At 36.4% G+C, this 20,031-nt stretch overlaps 1 protein-coding gene across 10 annotated transcripts in view; it reads left to right on the top strand.

Moving 5' to 3' along the window:
* ubr5 (ubiquitin protein ligase E3 component n-recognin 5) overlaps positions 1 to 20,031 on the top strand; it is a 177,553-nt gene that overhangs the window by 134,849 nt on the left and 22,673 nt on the right. For 7 of the 10 annotated variants that reach the window (XM_073051156.1, XM_073051211.1, XM_073051183.1 and 4 more), the window contains 8 exons: positions 1,136 to 1,209; positions 10,432 to 10,604; positions 10,769 to 10,882; positions 16,008 to 16,228; positions 16,377 to 16,497; positions 16,603 to 16,701; positions 17,177 to 17,420; positions 18,472 to 18,595. In XM_073051156.1, coding sequence (XP_072907257.1) covers positions 1,136 to 1,209; positions 10,432 to 10,604; positions 10,769 to 10,882; positions 16,008 to 16,228; positions 16,377 to 16,497; positions 16,603 to 16,701; positions 17,177 to 17,420; positions 18,472 to 18,595 — 1,170 coding nt within the window. The remainder of the gene's footprint in view (positions 1 to 1,135; positions 1,210 to 10,431; positions 10,605 to 10,768; positions 10,883 to 16,007; positions 16,229 to 16,376; positions 16,498 to 16,602; positions 16,702 to 17,176; positions 17,421 to 18,471; positions 18,596 to 20,031) is intronic. The other 3 variants (XM_073051165.1, XM_073051231.1, XM_073051239.1) reach the window with 1 other exon arrangement.

Genomic DNA, 20,031 nt, shown 5'->3' on the forward strand with positions numbered 1-20,031 from the left:
ACCAAGAGATCTTTGTGGAAATAGATGGAATCCTGGTCTTATTTTAAAGTCGTTATAGCACGAGCAACCATGGTTATACCTTACTTCAAACAATGTGAAGTTAGTTTAGATGCTGAGCTCCTGGACTGCAGCTTTTGTTAAGCTCTACCGAAAGGCAGTATAGAGTTAAAAGGGCTGAATGGTATCTTTCAGAGTAAAGTATTGTGTTATGGGCCAGTTGACTCTTATTAGAGTGGATATTATATGATTTATAAGAGTTTTTGTTTCATTATAATTAATAATTTCTTAAGGTTGGTGGGATCCTTGCAGCCTAATGAGCAATACTGCTAAATTTGCAATAACTCCAAGATGGAGAAATAGGACTGGCATCTTTGTTTTTGATCTGTCGAACTTGTCTTTGCAGCTGCAAATGCTCTCATTGATAGGGCATATATGCTTGTTGCTCTGTCTAGGAACAAAATAGCACCACTTTAGAATGAATAATGTTCGAAACTAAAACTGAATTGTAGAGAATTTAGATGATGCTGAATCCAAAACAATCAAAAAACTGGCAAATATTTCCCGTATTGTCTTGCTCAAATATTTCCAGAGTACATCAGTATTTGGATGTTCCTAAACTCGGGGGGCATGATAGTGTAATGGTTAGCACAATGTTTTACAGTAGCAGCTACCTGGGTTCAATTCCCATTGCTCTCTGTAAGCAGTTTGTATGTCCTTCCTGTGGAAGGCATCGGTTTCCTCCAGATGCTCCAGTTTCTTCCCACAGTCCAAAGATGTACTGGTTGTAGGTTTAATTGGTCATTGTAAATTGTCCCGTGATTAGGATAGGGTTAAATCAGCGGTTGCTAGGCAGCATGTCTCGAAGGGCCTATACCATGCTGCATCTGAATAAATAAATGCAAGCTGAAACACTGAAACTTTTCCAATGGCAGCATTTTTTTTAGAGTGGGCTGCACAGTGAAGAGGGTATTGCAATGTAAAACCTGATTTGGTTTCAGAGGTAAAATGTTTTTCAAAACTAAAAGTGGTCCATTGTAGTAATTTGAAAAATAGTTTCTGTCCTTGAGTTACTTTGAGTAACTTTTACTTTCAAGCTAAGAAAGTTTTATATTTGGATCTAATGCTATTGTTGCAGGACTCGAGAGTTGTTGGAATTGGGTCTTGACAATGAAGATTCAGAACATGAAAATGAAGACGATACCAATCAAAGTAAGTATATTTGTATGTAGAAATGGCTTACAGAATATCAAGGCTATTCTTTTTATTTTAGATGGTGTAGATGGAGTCAATGGAGAGGGAGGCTGGTTTGCATTGTGTATTGAGTTACAGTCACAATTGGATTTTATTGCTTCTTCACAGCTGAAACTGATTTGATGTAACTTTCTTCTTTTTACAATATTTTTTTTATTCAGAAAAAAAGATTTACAGAGCGCAACACATAGATACATCTCAACATAACTTGTGTACATTCATATATTGTAATAAAATTGATCAAAATGTTATAGCATAACACATAAAGGTATACCACTCTGTAATCAAAAATTTAAAGATAGGTCATACATCATAAAAGAATTTTTTAATATATATATATATATATAAAAAAGTCAACCCCCTACCAACTACCAAAGAAAAAAGCTGATGGATGACAATGGATAATTAGAAAAAAAACATTCACTTAAGAAGAGAAGATAAAAATATACATAAAAGTCTGTGCACTGTTAAACTTTATAAATTGGAAAAGTAATTTAGGAAAGGTCCCCAAATATCATAAAAAGATTGTTTCGAATTTAAGACTGAGCAGCGGATCTTTTCTAAATTTAAATACGACATAATATCACGTAGCCATTGAAGATGTGTAGGAGGAGTAGACTCCTTCCATTTAAGCAAGATTGCTCTTCTTGCTAAAAGAGAGGTGAAAACTAAAACCTGTAGGTTAGGAGTATTTAAAGTTATATCTTCATTTGCAATAATACCAAACAAGGCAGTAAGGGGATTTGGGTCAAATTGGACCCTAAAAAGTTGTGAAAAGGTATGGAATACTTCCCGCCAAAACTTTTCAATTGTAGGGCAAAACCAAAACATATGAATTAAAGAGGCATCAGCAGAGTTGCATTTATTACAAAGTGGAGAAACATTTGGGTAAGAACTGGAGAAATGTAAGCTCTATGAACCACTTTAAATTGTAGAAGAGAATGACGAGCACAGAAAGATGATTTATTAACCCGTTTAAGAATTTTATTCCATCTATCATCAGAAATCTGACAATTTGGGTCATCCTCCCAAGCTTTTTTTATTTTATCTAAAAAGTCTTGTCTAGAATCAATCAACAAGTTAGATACTGGTAATAGAACCATTAACAAAAGGTTTTAAATTTAAAAGATGGTCCAGTAAATTTTTATCAGGACCTATAGGAAAATAGCTACCGTAGATTCCGGACTACAGAGCGCACCTGATTAAAAGCCGCTGGCTCTAATTTTAGAAATAAAATCAATTTTTTAATTGTAAAGGCCGCACCGGATTTTAGGCCGCACCGGATTTTCGGCCGCAGGTGTCCCACGTTGTAATATGAGATATTTACACAGAAAGATATTACACGTGAGGATTTTTTAACTTTTAATTAAATCCATATGGTAACAAAAACAAATACATATTGCAAATGCTTTTTTTCGAACCGTGCCCGTAACGCGGCTACTTTTAAATATACGTTGCGTATACTTCTTTACTGAACAACATTCCAATATCTCCTAACGACTGGTAAAAAATATATATATTGCAGCCTACCAGGAAAAGTTATTGATCACCTTTAACTTAAAAGCAGCGTTCGCTCAGATCCAAAGCCGCTCGCGTAATGCGCTCCCTCCCTCCGTCCCGTTTCATCGCAAACCGGCATTTTCCCACAAGACACCGCGAAACCGGGTGTGACGTCATAGCATCCCGCGATGTAGTACAGAAAACAAATATAGTTAAAACTCTTCTAACTTTAACTAGAAAATGAATTACTAAGCGAAAATATTATAAACTAAATAACTGCCATAAAGGCAGCACAATGCTTCGAGTGTTTTCCATGTTGATGAGGGTGAGTACAAATGACTGATTTACAATAATTTAATTGTGAAAGTGCGCTTGATTTATCGTACAATTTCATTGGACCTCTGTGAACTACTCATCAATTTTATTGGTCTACTGTTATGAGGCAAAATGTTTACGAGGCGGCATGAAAAAAACCATGTATTAGCCGTTCCGGATTAAAGGCCGCAAAGTTCAAAGCTGTTCAAAATGTGGGAAAAAAGTAGCGGCTTAAAATCCGGAATCTACGGTAATTGGAAATGTAGAAAATCTCTAATTTGAAGATATCTGTAAAAATGTGATTTTGGGAGTGCAAATTTATTTGACAATTGGTCAAATGAAGTAAGAGATCCTGAGATAAACAGGTCCCAAAAACACTTAATACCTAATTCATCCCAATCTCTAAAGACTTTATCAGTCATGGAAGGGATAAAAAAATAATTAAGGAGAATGGGAGATGATAATGAAAAATTCGCTAAACCAAAAAATTTTCTAAGTTGAGACCAGATCCTTAAAGTTTGCTTAACAATTATGTTATCTGTTGTTTTATTTGCTGAAAAAGAAGAGTATGATCCAAGAAGAGAGACAATAGAGGAATTTTTTACAGAATTAACTTCTAAGGAGACCCATGATGGGCAATCTTTACGATAAATATAATAGGACCAGAAAGTAATATTCCTTATATTGGCAGCCCAATAGTAAAACCTAAAATTGGGTAGGGCTAGTCCACCCATCTCTTTATTTCTTTGTAAGTAAACTTTACTTAAACGAGCTTGTTTATTATTCCAAATATAAGAGGTTAAAATTGAATCTAAAGAATCAGAGTACGTCTTAGGAATAAAAATAGTTAAGGCCTGAAAAAGATATAAAAATTTAGGAAGAATCTTCATTTTAATCAAATTAATTTGGCCAATTAGGGATAAAGAAAGAGGGGACCATTTAGAAAGCATCTTTTTCACATAATTCAATAAAGGGTTTAAGTTTTCTTTGAATAAATTCTTGACGTTTTTAGTCATTGTTACACCTAGATATGTAAATTGACTTGTAACAACTTTGAACGGAAATTTGGCATTTGATGATATTAGGTCATTTAAAGGAAATAACTCACTTTTATGTAGGTTCAGCTTATATCCTGAAAAAGAACTAAACTGGGAGATTAAAGAAAGAACCAAAGGTAAAGAAGTTTCAGTGTTAGAGATAAAAAGTAAAATATCATCAGCGTATAATGAAATTTTATGAGACATACCTTCCCTTAGTATACCAGAAATGTCCTTAGATTCTCGAAGTGCTATTGCTAAGGGTTCTATAGCTAAAGCAAAAAGTAAAGGACTAAGAGGACATCCTTGTCTAGTTCCCCGCTGTAATTTAAAGGGCTTAGAAATTTGGGAGTTAGTAATAACCTGAGTGGTAGGAGACAAGTAGATTAATTTAACCCAACGAATAAAATTGAGGCCAAAATTAAACTTTTCTAAGGTCTTAAAAAGATAATTCCACTCAATCCTATCAAAGGCTTTTTCTGCATCTAAGGATAATACTTTGATTTTTTTTTGGATGGTGAATATATCACATTCAATAACTGATGTATATTAAAATGTAAGTAACGATTTTTAATAAATCCTGTCTGGTCATGTGATATAATAGATGGTAGAATATTTTCAAGTCTTCGAGCTAAGATTTTGGATAAAATTTTTGCATCAACATTTAATAAAGAAATCGGTCTGTATGAAGAACATTCAGCTGGATTTTTATTTTTTTTAAGAATAAGAGAAATAAGAGCTTCATAAAAAGATTGAGGGAGTTTACCTGATTTAAAGGACTCTGATAAAACAGAGGATAAATAAGGTGTAAGTAACATAGTGAAAGTTTTATAAAACTCCCCAGGAAAGCCATCAGGTCCTGGGGTCTTACCAGAATGTAAAGCACGTATAGCCTCAGCCACTTCTTCATTGGAAATAGGCTGATCTATCTGTGTTAGACTGTCAGCAGACAATGTAGGAATGTTGATATTACTGAAAACAGCATTCATATAGGTATCATCTGAAGAAGAGTCAGACTGATACAACTTAAGGTAAAAGTCTTTAAATACGTTGTTAATTTCAGAATGGTCAGATGTCTTAGTTCCATTATCTTTAAAAATTTCTGTGATTTGACGATTAACTAAAAGATTTTAAGTGATTGGCTAATAAACTACCAGTTCTATCCTCGTGAATGTAAAATTGAGTTTTATCTCTCAACAGTTGTCATTCATTTGGGTAAGTCAGCAGAAGATTATACTTGGATTGGATTTCAATACACTTATATATACTTGGATCTGGAGATAGGGCATACTTTCGATCAAGATCTTTTAATATCACTGCTAGGTCAGACCTTTCTTTGTCAGCTTTTTTCTATATATGGGTAGAGTAAGAGATAATTTCTCCACAAATATATGCTTTAAAAGTATCCCAGACTATATTACCAGCAGTATCTCCTTTAAAATTTTCTTTAAAGAAAAAAGTAATATGCTTTTTCCAAAAACTTTAGAAAATTTTTATCAGATGACAATGATAAGTTAAAATGCCAACTTCTATTTAGTACAGAGTAAACAGGTAGTCTTAAAGCCAGAAGCACAGGTGCGTGATCAGACAAAGCAATCTCCTTATAATCACAGGATCGTACCAGTGGAAGCAAGTTTCTATCTATAAAAAAAATAATCAATCCGAGAGTACATATGATGAACCTGAGAGAAATATGAATATTCCTTTTCTTGGGGGTGTAAAAAACGCCACACGTCAAGAATACCACATTGAGATAAAAAAGATTTAAAAAGTAGGACTGATTTATTAGTGATAGGAGTTTTACTTGAAGAGCGGTCTAATATAGGGTCAAGCCAAAAATTAAAATCTCCACCCATTACTAAGGAATATCGATTCAAATCAGGCAGAAAAGAGAAAAGAACAAGGAGTCATCTGTATTTGGAACTTATGCATTCGCAAATACGATTAGTTTATTCCCAAGACTACCTGAAACAATAACAAAGTGCCCATTTGTATCAGAAATTACATTATGTTGAATAAAGGATACATTCTGATCAAACAGGATAGAGGCGCCTCTCGATCTAGATTGAGAGGGTGAGTGAAAATGTATACCCTTCCATCCTTTGAAAGAACATGAAATATCATCTTTACGAATATAGGTTTCTTGGAGAAAGATTATATGAGTTTTAAGTTTCCGGATATAAGAGAAAATCTTATTTCGTTTAACAGGGTTATTTAGACCTTTCATATTAAAACTGAGTATATTAATAAAAGAATCCATCAAGTATCCGTTAATAATGTATAAAAGGTAATCACAGACATGCAGATAGCGAATAAGTAAAACAGTAAAAACGTCCAATCAGCTTTATAGAAGAACCCATTTCCCCCCTCCCTCCCCCCAAAGAGAGAAATCAGCCAAGGGAGGCTGAAGACTAATTCTAACGTTCCCAACCCAAAACTCCGGTGGCTCCAGAAAATATATATGTATAGCTGTGCTGAATAAACAATTGTAAATATATATATATATATATATATATATATATATATATATTCATACACAAAAAAAATCAAAGTAAATAAGTTTGCTAATTACGATTAAAAAAACCATGGGAAAATATAAGTATTAGTCTTGGTAAAAAAGGAAAAGACAGATAAGGAAAATCAAATGTGGAAAATCAATAAGTAAAACAACATATACTCGCGGGAGCAAAAAAAGAGTAAAGAAAGAAATAGAAGATAATTAAAAAAGGGCAGCCGTTTAGATAGCTTCCTACCTAACACTGAGAGGATATAACGTATTGTTTAAAAAGAGCTGCGAAAAACAGCAAAAGAGAAAATGGATGCAGTCTGCCTGCATGTTTTGCATAGTTTGAAAGATAACAAGGCGCCAGTTACTTAATCAAACAAATGATTAAGACTTCGTAAAACCAAGAAACCTTGTTATCAACAAAACACCAATTACTTGATTGAACATGTGAAATTAAAACATTTAACATAAAACAACTCAAAGTTGAATTTAAGGATGGAGACTTTGTAAAAGTTTCTTAGCTTCTTCAGGCTTCGTAAACCAAGAAACCTTATTATCAGAAGTAGTAACCTTGAGTTTACACGGATCTCTGAGAGAAAGGCGACAGCCAAGCTTAAAAAGATCAGACATGACCTCTTTAAAAGCCTGTTTAGAACTTTAAACTTTAAACCTCTTAGAACTTCCGGTGGATAATCTTGAACGATCCGAAACTGTTGATCACGAAATTGTAATATACGTTTCTTCCTTGATTCACGAAGGATCTGTTCTTTAATCTGATAGTCATAAAAGCGAATGATAATAGGGTGAGGTTTGGCAGGTTCCCAATTAGGCAGGGTAACTCGGTGAAAGTGCTCAAATTTTGGTAGTTCCGATAGTATATCAGGGAATAAATCTTTCAACATTTGAGCACAAAAATCGATAGGTTGATTACTCTCCAGTTTTTCAGGGAGCCCAAGAATTCTGATATTGCACCTTTGGTTCCTGGTCTCCAAATCTGTAAGTTTCTTCAGTAACGCATCATATTTTTTAAGTTGTTCCTTAGAAATTTTCTAGAAACCTTCGATATCCTTCTGCAACACCGGCAGAGATTCTTCATGTAGCTTAATACGAATTTCGTGGTCATTCACAGTCTGCTGTATACTTCCAAGTTTCCGATTAAGCGTTTTCAGTTCAGACTTAACCAGGTCGAAGGAATTCTGTAACAAATCAAACTTGGATTCCAAGTCATCCAGTTTATCCAATTTTTCGAGTTTCTCTGACATTTGTTGAATCATTTCAGTCAAAGTCTCTAAACTAGTCTCTCTTTTTGACGGCTTTCTACTCATGGTGCTCTCACCGAGATAGGTTTAAACAGCAAAGTAAGCAAATAATTTCGGAGTACGTAGCTACTGCAACCTACTCCATTACAGCCACCGGAAGTCTCATCGATATAACTTCAATGTATCAGAAATAGGGGCATGAATCAGCCCCTCTAGCCTGAAATTTCTGCCACTCTCTGCTATATCCCTACAGCTTTCCAGGAACTTCCAAAGATTCCCAAATCCCAGAAGAAGAAATTGTTCATCATTGCCATCTGGAGTAGGAAACCCCTATTTTGAAACTGTCCCCTAGTTCTAGAATCTCCCAGTGGATGAAATGATTTTTTGTCTCCATGTTCAAAATTTCGTTTCAGCCAGATCACCTTTTATACACCAATGCATGTAGGCTTAGCCTTTCTTCATATGTCAACCCCTACATCCTAATCATTAAACTAATGACTCATTGCTGCACTGCATCCAGTGTAAGCACTTTATTCCTTAAATATGGAGGTCGAAATTGTAAGAATACTCCAGGTATGATCTCACCAGCATCGTGGAAAGAACCTACTTTTATGCTTCGTGACCCTTGTAATGAAAGTGAATGTTACATTACACTTTTTAATTTTTTGTTGTATTTGCACACCAGCCACCCATGTTTCATGTACTGGAACTTCCAAATCTCCTTCTACCATTTGTGGTCTCACTCTATTTAAATAGTTTTTTACTTTTCCATCATGGATAACATCACTTTTTCACGCATTGTACTCTGCCAACTTCTTGTCTGTTCATTTAATCTTTCTTTCCATCTAATCTAATTAGTGATGGACTTCTATATTATGTTGTACTAGACAATTTTTCCATAGTGGCTGGTATTATTTTTGCATATTTTAGGTGCAATATGGGGTAAATAAGAACTATAGAAATTGGAAGTAACTTAAAGGCACAATAGGTGGTTTGAAGTCCAGTTTCAAAGATGGCTCACCACTTGAGTGATAGAAAAATATGCATCAAGAAACTCTTATAGATATCCACTTAAATGCTTTGGGATTATTGATGTGGTGATTGGGGGATCAGTTGTGTATCTCCTCGCTCATCAGAACTTCTGCTTGTGACTATCATGTCATCCATCCCTACTGATCACCTTTTATTTCTGTTGCTGCTCACACTTCAGTGAAATAAGTAGCTTGAAATTAATTATCTGAACTAATGAGTGACCTGTGATGCATATCTGCATAATTTAAAGATAATTTGAGGCCTTAGTTTCTTCAGGTGTTGGACAAATCACTTATGTATTCATAACACCTAATTTATAGGTCTGGGTGAATCTCTATATGTGATGATGAGGAACAGTTTCTTTTGGCTGAGGGTGGTGCATCTGTGGAATTCATTGCCTCAGACACCGTGGAAGCCAAGTCATTATAGCAGAGGTTGATGGGTTCTTCGTTTCGTAAGCATGTTGTGGGTTATGGGGAGTAGGCAGGAAATGGGGTTAACTTACTAGACGTGAGCATCTACAGGTGGATTTTCAATTTTTTCCCCAACTTGTTCTGTCCAAAATTGCAAGTTCATAAATGTATCAGAAACTGTTTTGTACAGTTTTGAAGGGCACATGGATATATGTGAGGAATGTTCCATCCCAAGACCAACACCCACAAGAATTGCTCATTTAATATTCATGCTACGTTACAGACCTGACAACTTAGGAATCTGTCTGAAAGGATCCATTTCATTTGTACATCATTACTGGCTTAAACTGCACACAGATACTGCTGCTGCTTGGGAAGACCTTTGGTGTCGGGCAGGGGTTCCCAAGCTTTGGTATGACATGGCCCCTGCCATTAACTGAGGGGTCCATAGAACCCAGGTTGGGATCCGCTGGTGTAGGGAATGACTTGTTTCCACTCTGGTTTGTGACCTCTTGGGCTAATGAGGTTAGTGAAGGAGCTTCAGGTTCATGGCACTTCCACAGTAGGCCATGTAACGACTGATGGGGTAAGCAGGTAGGTAGAATGTGAGGCATATCTGTGCTCCCAGGTATGGTCCCATATATCTGTGCTTCCAACACTTCCTTCACCATCTTGAACTCCTCTGAATAGTCATCAGCTAGAGATTACCAATAGAGTCAGAAGAAATGTTGTGTTGTTTTCAAGAGGCTTTGAGCAACCTTTTGAATGTTTTCATCTGTCCACCTGGAAATCTCTTCCTATGAGAGAGCCTGGAATGATGTTATATGGCCTGCCCAGCATTACTTATTTAGAGATAGAGTGCAATTACAGGCCCTTATGATCTAACGAACCTGTGCCACTCAATTACACTCTTGTGACCAATTAACCTACTAATACGTACAGCTTTGGAATGTGGGAGGAAACCAGAGCACTTAGAGGGAAACCCCATGCAGCTGAGGGGGGGGAACATACAAGTGTGTTACAGCATAGCTGAGTATAATTACAGTCTCGATATTTGGGATGTTAGTCTGGGAGCCTTCACAGAAGCAGTCACCTCGGCATGATTTTTTTTCTTTCAGGTTCAGGTCTCCATGATAAAGATGATGAAACACTGTCCACAGAGGCGGGGCAAAACCATCCATTCTTTCGCCGTTCTGATTCTATGACCTTCCTTGGTTGCATTCCACCAAATCCATTTGAAGTTTCTCTCGCTGAAGCAATTCCTTTGGCAGACCAACCTCACCTGTTACAGGTAAACAATAGCACTGGTCATTTCAGACACCTTCAAGTTTCCTACAGTAGTAGTGATTTTACATTGATGTTGGTAATTATGTAAATTGTGTTAGTGTGAACAATGTTTGCCAAAATAATTTGTTACTCCAGAGCCTTATTTAATTCTTTCTTTTCTCCTTATAGCCCAATGCCAGAAAAGAAGATTTATTTGGTCGCCCAAGTCAAGGTCTATATTCATCCTGTTCTGGCCTTGGAAAAGGTATAACTGAAGTAACTGTGGACAGAAACTGCTTGGAGGTAAGGCTAAACCAAATATACAAGCAATGATTACTCTGTATATAGTCTTCTCTCATTTTGACACTTCTTTTCATGTAATATATGCAGATGCTGGAGATGTGAAAGTAAACATAACATTTCAGAAATATCCACATGAGGTGGCATGGTAGTGTTGCAGTTAGCACAATGCTTTACAGTGCAGTGTAAGATCGGGGTTCGATTCATGCCACTGTCTGTAAGGAGTTTATATGTTCTCTCCATGACAATGTGTTGTTTCTCCAGATGTTCTGGTTTTCTCCCAAATTTCAAAGATGTATGGGTTAGGATTAGTGAGTTGCGGGCATGCTGTGTTGGTGCTGGATGCGTGGCAACATTTGTGGGCTGCTTAGCACAATTCTCACTTACTAAATTTGATGCAAATGACATATTTCACTAGTTTAATTAACAAGGTATTTTTTTTTTAAAAGACTGAGTAAAAACGAATGTGTTTAAATACAGAACAAATTAGAACACTATCATTAGTGCTGCAGTACTATAAAACTGTATTAGTTCCTAATTACTATTGATGGGTGAATTTATCCAATGTACACAATTGGGTAAAATGATCACAGGCACCTAGTGTAGGTAATGGACTACCTTCATTCCATGCTATTGATGAATGCATCCTCCACATCTTCATTTTCATTGTAACATTCAAGATTGTTGATATCTTCTAATTCTTCAGTTTCTAACTTGAAGTAGTGAAATTGTTTAATTTTTACTCCCAGCTGTTTTTGGCATTTCCAAATCTGAATGCACGAAACCATAGTGAAAAAAACAGTTTGGAATTGTCCTCCTGGATATTTCTCGCCAACCATCTCTAACAAAAATCACTGCTTTTTGAACACATACATATACAACTGAAGCTATTTAAAACTGTTTGCTGTAAGCATGGTGTTGTGTCTAATGGAGCGCACAACTGATGCTATTTAGAACCTGTCTGGCAATGGTCTCCTGTCCCAATTAAGCAGCATAGTATCCCAAATAAGAGAAAAGAATCCTGGTAATTTTCACAATTGTTTTTGTTAGTGTTGTCTCAAATAACTGCTGTCCTAATATGGCCCAGTCAACCACAATCCATTGCATTCAATTAAAATTAAGTTTAAAAGCTTTATTTTTAAGCTGAAAATGTCAAGGGTTGCAAAGTAGACCTATTGTGGAGAAGTTTTAAAAGGAAAGTAAGACTATAAGACATTAGGAGCAGAATTAGGCCATTCAGCCCATTGAGTCTGTACATCATTCCATCATGCTGATTTATTTTCCATCTCAATTCCATTCTCTTGCCTTCTTCCTGTAACCTTTGATGTCCTCAGTAATTATGAATCTATCAACCTCCACATTAAATGTACCCAATGACTTGATCTCCACAGCTGTCTGGCAGTAAATTCCACAGATTCATCACGTTTTGGCTATATACATTCTTCCTCCTCTCTGTTCTCAAGGGACATTTTCCTATTCTGAATCTCTGCCATCTGGTCCTAGATTTTCCAACTATTGGAAACATCTATATGCCCACTATATTTTGGCTTTTCAATGTTTGCTATGGTTCAACAATATTTCCCCCACACCACTTTGATAAACTCCAGTGCCATCAAATACTCCTAATACATTAACCCTTTTATTTCCGGGTTCAATCTGGTAAATGAACTCCCGGACCTCCTCTGATTCCAGCGCATCCTTTCTTAACACCCAAAACTGTTTACAGTACTCCAAATGCAGTCTGACCAGTGCCTTATGAAGCCTCAGCTTTGCAAAATGCAGAAAATTAAATTAACCCATGTACATTTGTTTATCATAGTAAACACTTTCATAATATTTGAACTTCATGTGCCTTATGTTGTACAGTTTTCTATTCCTGTATGAATTTGCTTTCACTCAAATTTTTACTTGTTCATTTACCACAAGTTGGCTTTTTCTATGAGATTTGTGGAATAGAACTCTATTCTACAAACCTGACATTAAACATAGATCTGAGTCAGTCAGTTGCTAATACTGGCTGGAGTGCTCCCTTTTTGTTGTAAACGTACAATCCATTAAGTGGTCTCCTGCAAGGCATTTATCAGAAATCACTGCATGTTCGAGTTTCTATTGCAGAAAATGCTGGAAATACCAGGCATTTCAGGGGGTATCAGTGGAAAGTAGAACAGAGTTAACACTTCAATTCAAAGATCCTTTGTCAGACATGAAACATTAAATTCTGTTCCTCTTTACACAGATGCTCTTTGATCTCCTCAGTGTTTGAAGGAGCTAGGTTGATTTCAGCATTTTTCAATTGTTTTAGATGTATAACAAGGGTTACCAATGGGTTAGGCAAAGGTTGACCCTCCAGATCAAATGGGTCAATCAGTTGCCATCATTTCAGGGACAATGTATTTCCTCAGTAAGGGAGTTACTCCTTGAACTTTGTGAATTCTATAACCTGACAGCAATGGTGATTGACTTGAATTGTGAGGTTCTCATTACTTGTTTCAGTGCTAACTGTTGATGTCATTTCATTCACTACTTCTAGTTTAGAATAAATTCTCCTATTGTACATGTGAAGGTAGTAACGGCCACAAAGTCCCTCCAGCACAGCAAGTTTGTTAGCCTTCTGTAAGAGCCTCTCAAGTATGCCTTCAGAACACACCCTGTTTCTGAACTGTCTCCTGTGTTTCTTCACATTTTTTTACAGGCATAGAAAACTGAACTCAAAGTATGACCTAGTCAGTTTACTTCCTTTGTTTCTCAGCCAGGAATCCAGACAATATTTTGTCAAAGTACCTACAGTTTCTAAAATATCTCTGCTGGTTAAATATACACTCAGTAATTGCTTTAATTACAGGAGTGGAACCCAGCGTGGTCTTCTGATGTAGCCCAGCCACTTCAAGGTTCGACATGTTCTGTGTTCAGAGCTCTTCTGCACACCACTGCTGTTAACAAGTAGTTATTTGTGTTACTGTCACCTTCCTGTCAGCTTGTCTGGTCATTTTCCACTGACCTCTTGAAACAAGGCACTTTCGCCCACAGAACTGCTGCTCACTAGATGTTTATGTTTTGTTTTTTGCACCATTCTCTAAACTCTAGAGACCATTGTGAGTGAAAATTCCAGGAGATCAGTTTTTTGAGATACTCAAACCACCCCATCTGGCACCAACAATCGTTCCATGGTGAAAGTCACATAGATCACATTTTCTCCCCATTCTGCTGGTTGGTCTGAACGACAACTGAATTTCTTGACCATGTCTGCATGCTCTCGTGTATATTGAGTTGATGCCACATAATTGACTGATTAGATATTTGCATTAATAAGCAGGTGTCAGTTATACAGCACCCAATGAAGTGGCCACTATGTATGTATGTATGCTCTAACTTGAATGAAACCCATCTTAAGGAGGAGCAGTTTTCCTTTAATATGAATCAATGACCTGTTTCTTATTCTCCATTCAACTACTGTTCGTGGAAGTAGAGTTTGACGAAAAAGTTTGTGAACCCTTTGCAATTACCTGGTTTTCTGCATTAAATACTTATAAAATGTTGTCTGTTTTTCTGTCACAATAATAGACAAATACAATCTGCCTAAGCTTATAACACACAAATGATTGTACTACCACTTGTAAATACCATTTAAGCAATGGCAGTCTACATTCAAAAAAAGTATGTGAACCCCTGGGTTAATGCCTTCTACAAAAGCTTTTTAGACAGATGTTCCAATCAATGAGATGAGATTGGAGGTGTGGGTTGTAGAGGTGCGCTGCCCTATAAAAAGGACCGAGTCTGGTTACTGACAGAGCCTGCTCTTCTCAAGAAAGATCTGTGCCATGCCTCGATCAAAACACCCTCCAGAGGATCTTAGAAGAAGAATTATAGAGATGTATGCTGCTGGAAAAGGCTATAAATGCATTTCTGAAGACCTGAGTGTTCATCAGTCCACAGTAAGAAATTGTGTACAAGTGGAGGAAACTCAGTACCATTACTATTCTCCTGCCCAAGATCACACTGCTGAAGGAGGTGAAAAAGAATCCAAAGGAAACGGCAAAAGACCTGCAGAAATCTCTGGAATGTACTAAAATCTCTGTTCATGTGTCCACTGTAAGAAAAATACTGAGTACAAATAGTGTTCATGGAAGGACACGACAGAGCAAATGACTGCTCTCCAAGAAAAGGCATTGCTGCACGTCTGCAAGTTTGCAAAAGACCACCTGGATGTGCCACAGTGCTTCTGGGACAATGTTCTGTGGACAGCTGAGACAAAAATTGAACTTCTTGGTAGAAATACAGATTGCTATGTTTGGAGGAGAAAGGACACCACACACCAACACCAAAACCTCACCCCAACTGTGAAGCATGGTGGAAGGAGCATCATGGCTTGGGGTTGCTTTGCTGTCTCGGCCTGGGCAGCTTGCAAACATTGAGGGAACAGTGAATTCAAAATTGTATCAAGATATTTTACAGGAGAATGTCAGGTAAGTGGTCTGTCACCTGAAGCTTAAGAGAACTTGGATGATGCAACAAGGCAGTGATCCGAAACACAAGAATAAATCAACAACAGAATGGTTTAAAAAGAGGAAAATTCATCTTTTGGAATTGCCAAGTCAGAGACCAGACTTTAACCCAATTGAGATGCTGTGCCATGGACCTGAAGAGGACTGTTCGTGCAAGGTATCCCAGAAATATTGATGAACTGAAAGAGTTCAGTATGGAAGAATGTTCTAAACTTCCTCCTTTCTGTTGTGCAAGTCTGATCAGCAGCTCAGGAAATGTTTGGTGGGAGTTACTGTTCAAGGAGGTTCTATCAGTTATAAATACAAGGGTTCACACACTTTTTCTAGCCTGGACTGTGAATGATTATACATGTTTGATAAAGTCATAAAAAGTAAAATTGTTTGTGCTTTATTACTTTAGGCAGATTGGATCTGTCTATTTAGATGACGATCAGTCCACATTTTGAGTAATTAATGCAGAAAAACAGGTAATTGTAAAGGGTTTGCAAACTTTTTCTTGCAACCGTATGTCTTGTTTATTGCCCTCCTGCAAACTCAGGGCTGGCTGTGCAGATCACGTCCTACAAGTGAAACTTTTTTAAAGTCTTAGCATTGCCAGTTTACATCAGTATTGTGGTCCATTTCAGGTGCTTCCCACAAAAATGTCTTACTCTTCAAACCTCAAGAATGTTATGAGTATGCAGAATCGACAGAGGAAGACAGCTGATGAGCAAGTGTTACCAGAAGATGAATCTGAAAACTCACGAATAGGACCATCTGCTCAAGACCTTGCAGCACAACTAAAAAGTAGCTTACTGGCTGAGATTGGGCTTACTGAAAGTGAAGGACCACCACTTACATCATTCAGGTAACTGTTCTTTGCAGTTTTTGCTGTTGTGCAGCTGTATTTCAAATTGTTCAAAACAATGTTAAAAGAAAACTGTCATATTCTTAATTAACATTAGTTCATGCTTCTAGAAATTCATAATTTCTTCATATTTTTAATCTAATCTCAGGCCGCAATGTAGTTTCATGGGAATGGTGATTTCTCATGACATGTTATTAGGGCGTTGGCGATTGTCTTTGGAGCTCTTTGGCAGAGTATTTATGGAAGATGTTGGAGCTGAACCTGGTTCGGTAGGTAAAATACAGCATCATGACACTGATGTTAAACTTCTAAAGTTATTGTTTTCAGAATTATTCATATAGCACTTAAACTAAATGTGTGAATTTCTTCAATAGATCTTGACTGAACTTGGTGGGTTTGAAGTGAAAGAGTCAAAATTCCGGAGAGAAATGGAGAAACTAAGAAATGCTCAATCCAGAGATCTAACGCTTGAGGTAAAAAGTGGCTTGATTTCATGATCACTGGCATCCCTTTGTTCTCTTTTAAATCTTGGGAAGTAATATAGAAGATTATTTCTTGAATAATGTAACTTTGTACGTGAGTGTCTCTGAGCAATAAATGTCAAACCCCATTTCCAAATGCACATTCTCCAGCAAAGTATCTAGTCAGTAACGCTCATGTTTCAACTTGAACAGTGCAGTTTAAATTTGGGAGATTAAATTTGAGTTTCCTGGATTATTCAAGTTTTATCGTTAGATCTTGAAGCCTTTAAGTTTATACTGAAATATTGGTAGGTATCTCAAATTGAGAAACAGTGAATCAGTGCTTCAAGTTTTCATCTGTGCCTCATCATTTCCTGTATAATTTCTTCCCCTCAGTATTTATTTCAATGTTGTAAATAGTTAAGTGGTTTGGGTACTTTAAATTAACAGTGGGGAAAAAAGATAATTTTAATGTGTGATATTTCAGGTTGATCGCGATCGTGACCTCTTGATTCAACAAACAATGAGGCAACTGAACAATCACTTTGGCCGCAGATGCACCACAACTCCAGTGACAGTGCACAGGGTGAAGGTCACTTTCAAAGATGAGCCAGGAGAGGGTAGTGGAGTGGCTCGAAGTTTTTACACTGCAATTGCACAAGCATTTCTGTCCAGTGAAAAATTACCAAATCTGGATTGCATACAGAATGCTAGCAAGGGATTGCAAACTAGTATGTGATTTTTAAATATTTCACAAATATAAATGGTTTTTGTGTGTTCTGGTGCTAAATCATTTCATTTAACAAGATTAAAAAAGATCTGACTGTAACAGGATCTGTTAGATTGTAACAAACTAATCCTGCATCTGAAATGATGTGGACTTTCACGAGTATATAGATACCTGTAATAGTCTGAAAATTCATTGAACCTTTACTGTAAGTACATAATTATTCAAATTTAATTTCTCATCTTAGAGATTCAAATTATTATGTCAAAGGAGCAGATTACAAAACCATCAGAATATTATATAGAAAGTAAATACTTTGTCAGTTTTTTAAAGAGCATGTGATTAAATCACTGAAAACAAGTTTTCTTTGTTTTATATAATCGTAATGGTTTGCAAAACATCAGGATGTTGGGTAGAAATTTATTCCTACGATGTCAGTTTCAGATGAAGGTTATTTTCATTGTTTTAAAATTTTATTTACTTTTGAGACACAGTGTGCGGAACAAGCCCTTTCTGACCACCAAGCTGTGCTGCCCAGCATCTCACTGATTTAACCTTGGCTTAATCACAGGACAATTTACAATGATCAATTAACCTACTAACCAGTATGTCTTTGAACTGTGGGTGGAAAATGAAGCACCCATGGGAAACCCATGTGCTTCACGGGAAGGACTTTAAACTTTCTTATAGTGGAGATGGAATTGAACTCCAAACTGATACCATGAGCTGTAATAGTGACACATTAATTACTACTCTACCGTTGTGCCTTCTTGTGTATTTTGTCCTTCATATCTATAAGAAGGGACAGTATTGATGATTGGCAATCTTAGATCATAATTTCCTGGTAGTATGTAGATAGAGAGCTGATCTTTTAAATGATTATTTCTGAATTAAAAATATATTTTGTTAATTGATAAATATATTAATATTTATAGATATTTACTGCAAGAAAATTTGAAACCTGAAAATTTTCATTTTTGTGTTGTAACTAATCAATGGTACTGGTTGTTAACAAAACTAATAACATTTACTATAGAAGTTACAACAATAAGTAGTTGTTTATGGTTTAGGTCTAATGCAGCGCCTGAGGAACCGAGAGAGGGAGCGGGAAAGAGAGAGAGAGCGAGAAATGAGGAGAAGTGGTGGAATGAGAGCAGGTTCACGTCGAGATAGAGATCGGTAAGTGAACTTCTTCATGTTTACCCTTGGCTTTCGAAAGCTTCAGTATGATATCAACTAATTAAAGACTAGTTTTTATTCAGTTAAACTATTAAAATACCATTGCATTTTGTGTTTGGGAGGAGTTTACATTTGGTCCCACTTTTGAAGAAGAGAGATTGTACAGAAGAATATAGTCCAACCCTGTCGAATTTTATAAACTAATGGAATTCGAATCAAGTTCAATGTTTCAAGAAAATATCCGTTGTTCAAAAATGTTTACAATAAACTGAAAAGGTGTCATTCTACACTCAGTAGCCACGTTATTAGGTACACCTATACACCTCAGTAAGGCATCTGTCTAATCAGCCACTAATGTGGCAGCAGCTCAATGCATAAAAGTACGTAGATACAGTTACGCAGTTCATTTGTTGTTCAGACCAAACATCAGAATGGGCTACTTAACAAAGTGGCCACTGAATGTATGCTAACAATATAACTCCTCTATGTCCATACAGTTAAATCTCGTTCCAATTATTTTGGCTTGGGCTGAACCAGCTCAGTCAGAGCATCTTTCCTGTCTGTTTCCTATTTGTCCTTCAGCCTTATTATTTTTCTTTACTTTCAATATTTTTTATTAATTTTCTACATAGAAGAGTACAAAGTACAATAAGATATATTATAAGTAAAAATTGATTAAATATTAACAAATACATTATATTTGAATCACACTTGGAATCTCATTACCCTACATTTATGTAAATTAAATCTTAATATTGAAATGTGATAATTTTGTTGTGCAAAAAATAGAATCTAATCCCACTACCAAGACCGAAGCTGTTTGGTAAAGAAAGAAAAAGAGAAAAAAATTCCTTATTATATAGTGAAATATGTTATTAGCCAACATCTGTAATTTAAGAGCAAATCAAAGGTTTTGAAAATAATTCAAAAATGGTCCCTACAATGTTTGAAAGTCTTGACTAGATTCAGAAATTGAACAACATTATTTTTGATTACAGATTGATTGGTGCATTTTTTTTGTAGATATTCTAGCTTAGTCACTGAGACAAGTCGAATTGTGATCAAACATAGTAACTGAAGACCTTTTATTTAAATCCTGGAATGATTAGTGCATCAGGGTTTTGGATCATTTGTCAAGCAACATTATAAGACCAGAAATACCAAAAATTTCTCTTGTCTCTTCCCCACACCCCACTCCCACCTTTTTCCATTACCCATTCAGGCTCCCACTAACCCCTTGTCCTTGCCTGCCTATCACCTATCTGAAGCCCCTCTTCTTTCCCTTTCTCCTTTAGTCCACTCTCCTCTCCTATCATATTCATCCTTCTTCAAACCTTTACCTCTTCCACCTATCATTTCTCAGCTTCTCACTTCACCCACCCACCTCCTTTTCCCCTCACCTGGTTTCACCTATCCCCACCTTATTCTGGCTCCTT

Source organism: Hemitrygon akajei, chromosome 1, assembly GCF_048418815.1.
Source record: "Hemitrygon akajei chromosome 1, sHemAka1.3, whole genome shotgun sequence".
NCBI lineage: Eukaryota > Metazoa > Chordata > Chondrichthyes > Myliobatiformes > Dasyatidae > Hemitrygon > Hemitrygon akajei.